Genomic DNA, 7,811 nt, shown 5'->3' on the forward strand with positions numbered 1-7,811 from the left:
ACAAAAAGAGTTACATAATACTCAAAAGATAGACATTTTTATTTCACATAATGACTCGATAACAACAACGTTAACCAGAACATGTCACTCCCCATTAAGGTCTCTCTCTCTATCCCCAACAATGAGACCTTTACATCCATGTATTAACCCCATCCCTAACCTTTCCCAAGACCAACTAACAATCCAATGATGAGATTATTTTGATATTATTTAGATTATATTAGATCTTCACTCAAACTTGGATTTCCACATGCCATCTGTACATCTCCTCTTGTGGGACTGGGATGGCAAGGGTCATTAATCCAGTGGCGGAGTCATAGATGAAGTTGCTTTCAGCATTGTCCACAGTGCATTGCAGCGGGCGCTGGGAAGAGTAAGCCCCGAAGCGTCCACAGCCCCTGACTTTGAGAGAAATTGTGGCCGTCGGAGATCTGTTGTCGCTGAGAGACGTGGTCAGCTCGGAGGAAACTTCACCATCAAAGAGATCCGGTTTCTTGTCGGAAGCAGTGTGGATATCAAACTGCTCCACAGCACCAGTGGAGTTAAACATGTCAAGGAGACCTATCGGAGCAAATGAGATGTTGGATGTTATCTCCTGCACCATAGAAAATCATGTCATTAGGTAAACAGCCAGTGCGTAATAGGAAGTGATAGACTCAAAAGAGGAAGAAAATGGTCTTCGGAAAAACTCACCTTGAGAGGGCAGAAATGGAAGAGCTCGTACTCAAGAACTTTAAGCGTAACAGGAACTGAAGCTCCTTTAGGTAACCGCACCACCTCACCTACCAATCAAATAGTTGGTTTCATATGTTAGAACTCAAAAAGTACAACGGGAACAATGTCTAGACGTGAAAGATAAAGAATAGCCTTATGTGAACTGAAGACTAAAAGCTATAGTTGATCTTTCACGATAAATTAAAGAAAAAATGGTTACTAATTCCACTACCTGATTTATGGGCATAAACTATTGTTTCTCCATTCCAATCAGCAGCGGCAACTTGAGCTATCGCATCAACATCAGTAGCACAAACGGAACCAGTAAGGGTACCGGGGGATTCATCGTGGATTCGGGTCTTCTTGGTGACCTTGCACCAACCTGCACCTTGGCAGTTAAAAACACCAATGACACCTGAGCACTTGTTCACGTTCCATACCTTGAGCAAACTGCAAAAAGAGCAATCTTAGCAAATTTTTCTCATAGAACTGGGGCCATGCTTGGAAAGAAATAATGGAAAAGAAAGAAAACCTTGTGCCATCTCTAGCCGGATCAGCAAAGAGACAGTCACGGGTTGGCCTCCCTGGTAATTGTGCACGGAGAACGGATCCATCAGGAAGGATGAGCTTCTTCAGGAGATCAAAGTTGTGGTTTCCTGGCTTATCACTAGAAAAACAATTGCACAGAATATCATTAAGAATGACGTTTCAATGCACAGGCTCAAGAGAAAATTAGAACTTAGATCCATGCCTGACATAGATAGGACATCCACCAACCGCGCGGGCTGCACCATGATAATCTGCTGCTGGGTGTAAACTCTGCAAAGAAAAATACTCCCCATGAATATCATCTGCCATATAAAACAGTAGAAGCTAACAAGTTTCATAGTAAAGCTATAACAGCTTTTCATCCACTTACATGGAACATATCCCAGTCAGGTTGCATAAACTCCCCAAGGAAAAGGGTGTTGTAAGCTACAGATGAAATATGGATTGTGTGAGAAGCGGGATCCCGAGGAAAAAAGTCATCAGAAGCTCTCACAACAGCAGTCTGCTTGGCACTATAGAGCCCGTCTGTGTTGTGACACATGCAAGCGATGCATCCGTTGTCCGGAAAGTTTCGAGCAATTGAAGCCTCAAGAGCCTGGATGTAGCTGCGGGTAAGAGAGACTCTACCACCATGACCAGCACCGAGTGTCTCAATGATGTTCTGCACGTCGACTTTTACCCCATCAACTCCGCATGTGGCCAAGTACGAATGAAGCTCGTTGTAGAAGTTGAAAACTTTCTTAGGATGTACCAGACCAAGGCCATGGACAGCCAGACTGTCCATGACAATGTCCGGTTGGTTTCCCAAAACACCAGGGGATGAAACAGGATATGCCAAAGCAGGATCATAGTGCTCCATACCAGCAGCTTTTGGATTAACTCCACCCCAGTATCCAGCTAGAGCATGCCAAACATACACAAATCTGTAACAGACAGTAACATTAGAAGAATATCGTACACGAACATATTTAATAGTTATCATAGAGATGACTCGTATAAAAAACAAGGTCGATGAACAACTTCCCCATATAGTTAAAGAAATCAGCAGCTTTAATGGGTGGCCCGAGCAGAGCCATTCAGAGTAACAATAACACAAGCAATAGAATCCAAGGTAAAAATAACAAATCAACTACTTACTTCACATTGTGATGTTGCTTGGCTTCATCTACAACATGCTTCAGGCCCGAAACCTGTTCGTTGTTCTGTCCATTCTTTTGGAATTTTGAATTCTCTTTTATACCCGTCAGCCTACTTGCAAACCTGTCTAGCCATAAATTTACAATTACTAAATGATAGGCAGATCAAACAACAAAATTTGAATCATGCTTATGTACACAAGTACATGAGGAACAAGATGTGAGAAACTTACTGTGCTCCTTCTTGTACAATAGCATTGTCATCCTTGGGTTTATCTTCAATCTGTTGCCAACCATCATCTATGATCAAGAACCGTGGAGGCGTTCCTCCCTCTGATAAGCTGTAATAATTCCAGATATGATGAGTTTGTGTATGACATCCTACAGTTCATTTAAAACAAAAGGTCATTCGATCACTTCGTTACCTTCTAAGCCCTTCCTCAACACCCTCAGCCGTGACATCAGTGTAGTAAGCATCCCATGTACACCACCCAAACCAGTCAAGGAATGAAGGCAACTACAACACAGCCGATAGAAAAGGTCAATTAGAGACGTTCACAAACTAAGAAATTTGTTTATTATGCAAGTTATTATTAAGCAAACAAAAGTTGACACTCTTACCTTTTTCTTCTCACGATGAAGAAAAGTTTGCATGTGTTTCTCTACAGCCCTGTTCATTGGAATAGGGAACAGAGAATCATAATTAGTAGCAGCAAACAAACACCAAGACGTTATTCAAATTCAAGACCACAAGGAAAAACCGTAAAATTCAACATAGTAGCACTGAGATCAAATTAAGGCACTTACTTAACAGCTTGGTTGATAACTTCAAATGGATTGGTCCCAGCATGCATGTACACAAGGTAAAGGCCTTGATTGGTCTCGACAGCAATGTCTCCTGCAAAACCAAATCACACACCAAAAAACAAGTTGTGTTGGTTCGAACTCAAACCCTCATATTCTTATATTTTTCTTCTCCATGTGCTGTAAACTCCATTTATGTGATTCATTGATTGATAGTCATTGTACGTGGAATCACCATCTTGATTGTGTTGGCATTGGTGAAAACTGCACACACTTTCCAGATGTGTGAAGTCTCCTTCGTTATGGGCCAGCAGAGCAATGGAGACTGAATTAACGGAAGACAGCCCCAACCATGGAATGGTGGGAAGGGTGTATACACCCTATGCCAAATGCTTTTTGATGCAATGATCTACTCACCACTCTCGAGGCAAATTTCGACCTCATTCTTTTCGTTGCCTTGCAGAACAGCACGGAAGGGGCCTTCAAGCAGAGGGAGGAAGACGGTATAGATGGTTGGGGCATCGTCTCCTTCAGCATCATCTTTGCTTTCCACAAGCATGAATTGGGTCTCCAAAGGAACGTCCTTACCACATGTCCCCATTCTTTGGGTCATCCACCATAACTTGAATCGGAAACAGCACATGAACCGGAGAACCCTGTCACAAGAACACAAAAAACCATGATATAACTTAAAAACTCGACATACGAAAGGATCAAAGTTCATATCAACCAGTACTTAAATTACTTAATAAGGAATCACGCAAGAGTACTTACTCTAAGACCCCGATGGGGAAGACATGAAGACTCTTGTTGTTGGAGGCTGTGGCACCAATGAAGGCCCCAGCAACAAGACCAACACCAGATCCTGGTGTCAGCACAATGTTGTCTGGAACTCCAGTCAATATGGTCTTGCCATGAACCACAAGGTTCCCATCGTTAATGGAGATTTTCGGTGTGACCGTCATGTTTGATGTTGAGCACTTGAAAACTGTCCCAAGACAATAAACAAATTAGCACTGAAAAAAGCCTTAACAAAATCCTTAGGAGGCCAACGTTGGACCAGAAAAAAAAAAAAAGGCAACAGAAAAGAAAAACATCCTAAAACCAATCAAAGAAAGAAACTCCTTGCTCAAACAATTTTGTTGCAACCCAAAGAAAAACATACCACGCCAATCATCGACGGGTACCTAATTTTTCCGGTAAAAATCAGTACCGTCAACAGTGAAACAGGATCGAACACAAAATTTGTCAAAAGGGAATTTTCTATCTGGACCTAAGAGTTAAAGATCTTTGCGTAAGGTTATTCGAACCGGACGATTGTGTGCTCTATCTGACTTGCATGTATTGGGAATCCACCACGGTTGCTGTACTGGTGTAACTTTTAGCATTCTCACCTACTGGAACGGAAAATTAAAAATAATAATAATCCAAAGAAAAAAATAGATTAACTAATTATAGTGTCCTAATCAAACACTTTTTTATTATTATTATTATTATTATTATTATTATTATGGCGGGGTTTCAAATATTTAGACTTGTTCATTTCACCGATTTAAATTTTCAATTTTAGATTTTTACAGTAATAAACTCTCAGAAAATGTCACATTTAACTTGGCGGGGTTTCAAATATTTAGACTTGTTCATTTCACCGATTTAAATTTTCAGTTTTAGATTTTTACAGTAATAAACTCTCAGAAAATGTCACATTTAACTTTTTCTGCTACAGTGAAAAGCTCTCAAAAAATATCACATCTCAGCTCGAATTGAAAACTCAAATCTGCAAAGTGAACGAGACCTTAGACTAATAAGATGAAAATCACTATCTAGTCTAGTCTAGCTAAGGAAAGGCATAGCTGTGTCGTTCTTGAGCCGTCTCTGTGCCGTGTTATATCGGAACAATATCTCGCAATTACTTCGGACAATTGTATTGTTATTATTTTATTTTATTTTATTCTAGTTGGAATTATTTAGGTCTCGTTCACTTTGTAGATTCGAGTTTTTAATTCGAGTTGAGATGTGATATTTTCTGAGAGTTTTTTACTGTAGTAGAAAAAGTTAATGTGACATTTTCTGATAGCTTTTTACTGTAGAAACCTAAAACTGAAAACATAGATTCGAGTTTTTAATTCGAGTTGAGATGTGATATTTTCTGAGAGTTTTTTACTGTAGTAGAAAAAGTTGATGTGACATTTTCTAATAGCTTTTTACTGTAGAAACCTAAAACTGAAAACTCGAATCGGTGAAATGAACAAGGCCTTAGAATTTCTCCAACAAAACGGAACTCTTTTATGTCTGCCAATTTTTTTATTTTACAGATCAGACGGTTTCAAGGAAAACTAAAAGAGGAGAAAATACCAAAGGGCTTAAAGTTGAGGAAAAATTAGGGGAACAGGATAGTGTCGACCACGTGACCTGTTTGGTAGCTTTAAAACGTTAGCTTGAGATTTTTTGGGTCGAAAACAGAAAAGGGTAAAAAGAAAAAAAAAATGATCAAGGAGGACTACACGAAGATACGGGAAAAGGAAAATAAAGTAACAGGACAGATTCAATAGAAGGCTGAAATAAACTTTAAAACTTTAGCTTGAGATTTTTTGGGTCGAAAACAGAAAAGGGTAAAAAGAAAAAAAAATGATCAAGGAGGACTACACGAAGATACGGGAAAAGGAAAATAAAGTAACAGGACAGATTCAATAGAAGGCTGAAATAAACTCATGTAGAAAAAAGAGCTCCAACAAGCTCAATCTTCACGATTACGACCATAGAAAAGGACCTAGCTTTGCATTAATAGACACAAAGACAGCGACTTTTCTTTTTCCTCTCCCTGTTCATGAAGAGAGGATTTTCTAGAGAAACTGAGAAAAAAAAAAACCGAAATTTGAAAGGATTAAAACTTAAATTTTCAGCTCTAGAACGCAAAGCCAAGTCGCGATTCCTGAGAAACGCGACGAGAAAACCTAAATCAGACCGCTTGGAGAGTTAATCTTCGAGAAGAGCGCAACAAAATTCCAAAATCTTCACCACGAAGCAAGTAATTAAGTATTCTTCGCTAACAACACCGCCTTTTCTCCGATCAAAAACCACAAAATCACAATGAACAGTCTAATCGACAAACAAAATCAAAATTTCTCCATGCACATAAAGAATCGAACAAGAAATCAACCAGAAATCTCGCAATTCATCCACCAGATATCAGATCAGAGGAATATGGAGCGACAAATCAAGAAGAGAAGCAAAAGAAATGCTAAAAAGGAACTTCCTCAAAATTCATCAGAACCTCCATGATCAAAGAACTCACCAGAACTTAGCTCCCAGAGCGAGAATCCGAAACTCGAGAGAAAAGCTCTAGAGAGAGAAAGTAGAGAGAGAGAGAGAGGGACGACAAAATCAACCGCACAGACGAACTCGAAGAAGGAAAGTTCCTTCAGCGAGACGTTTAGGAATTGGGGATCACGAAGGGACGCTCAGAAGTTGGTAAGCTCTTACAGAAAACACCGACGAGTGAGGAGGGAAACGCTGTGGGGGCGGGTATTTATATTTTGTTTGGCGTTAACGTTCGAGCAAGTTTCATGAACTAGATCCTTTCAGATGTTGACGCGTGGTCCGAGCTTGGGGATTAGTTTAATTGTGTTTTTTTTTTTTTTTTTTTTTTTGAGGAAATGTGTAATTAATGAAAGACGGGAAACGTGTAATTTGCATTTTGCAATTCATCATTTGTTAAAAAAAAAAAAAAAAAAAAAAATGGTAGATATTTTTGAAAATTGTCAACTGGCACATGTGAGACGTGACGTAAATGCATCTTCTCAGGGTCAGACAAGTTGGCGACAACAGGGGTAATTAAATGTCAAATAATTGGAAAGGAAAATAGTAGAAAGGTGTTTAATCAGAGTCGTGTATATCTATCAATTTTGATGCAATTTTGATGAAATTTACACCAAAAATATCTTTGAAAGATATTAAGTAATACCTTCAATAGTTGTTGTAAATATAAGTTAACCATGGCTATATACGAATTCAGAGATAATCACACTACGATAAGTAATACGAATTCATAATATATTTAAAATTTTACCATATTTTAATTTTATCAGCCCTTTTATGAAAACGTATAAAAGTCAAATCTCTTATCTTAAATTCAAAAATAATAAGACATTCTGTGCAATCATTGTAGTATGGATATTAGGTTATGGATACTTTTTGTTACTCGGTAGATTGTAATATAATGTGAAAATATTTTTTGTGCTTAAAAATAACAACAACAAAAATAGTTATGATTTATCTCGTTATATTTCCATACAAAAAATTGTACTTATATATTCTTAAAGAAAAATACATTTTAGATTTGATTAAATTATGTTTTTTTCTCAAACTTGAGTTTAGTATGTGAGAGAAAATATTATATTAAAAAAATTAAATTTAAATTTTTATGAGAGAATATATTATAGTAAAAAATTTGAGTTGTGATTTGAGTTAGGTAAAAGAACATGTCCTTTGTTTCTCGGGAATCATAAAAAAGTTGTTTACCGTTGTTTGTTTCCTTACCGGAGCCAAGTCTGACTCCCTTGACTTGCCCGCCAGCAGAGGCTGAGGGAGTTGCGCGCGCTCTTTCCC

The 7,811-nt window shown here is 38.4% G+C and overlaps 1 protein-coding gene across 2 annotated transcripts; it reads right to left on the minus strand.

The window, feature by feature from the left end:
• Positions 1 to 10: 10 nt before the first annotated feature.
• Positions 11 to 6,697, minus strand: LOC21400990 (probable galactinol--sucrose galactosyltransferase 2). 2 transcript variants are annotated; one of them, XM_024169578.1, is made up of 14 exons: positions 6,499 to 6,697; positions 3,978 to 4,191; positions 3,621 to 3,859; positions 3,207 to 3,297; positions 3,021 to 3,069; positions 2,825 to 2,916; positions 2,633 to 2,740; positions 2,401 to 2,523; positions 1,634 to 2,186; positions 1,466 to 1,533; positions 1,247 to 1,381; positions 947 to 1,164; positions 694 to 782; positions 11 to 595 (listed from the first exon to the last, which is right to left on the minus strand). In XM_024169578.1, exons 2-14 carry the CDS (start codon positions 4,166 to 4,168, stop codon positions 233 to 235), a joined length of 2,319 nt encoding a protein of 772 aa, XP_024025346.1. In that variant the 5' UTR covers positions 4,169 to 4,191; positions 6,499 to 6,697; the 3' UTR covers positions 11 to 232. The 2 variants fall into 2 exon arrangements, with proteins under 2 accessions (XP_024025346.1, XP_024025347.1); XM_024169579.1 differs by lacking the exon at positions 6,499 to 6,697 and adding an exon at positions 4,369 to 4,393.
• Positions 6,698 to 7,811: the final 1,114 nt, after the last annotated feature.

Source organism: Morus notabilis, unplaced genomic scaffold (genome assembly GCF_000414095.1).
Source record: "Morus notabilis unplaced genomic scaffold, ASM41409v2 Scaffold989, whole genome shotgun sequence".
NCBI lineage: Eukaryota > Viridiplantae > Streptophyta > Magnoliopsida > Rosales > Moraceae > Morus > Morus notabilis.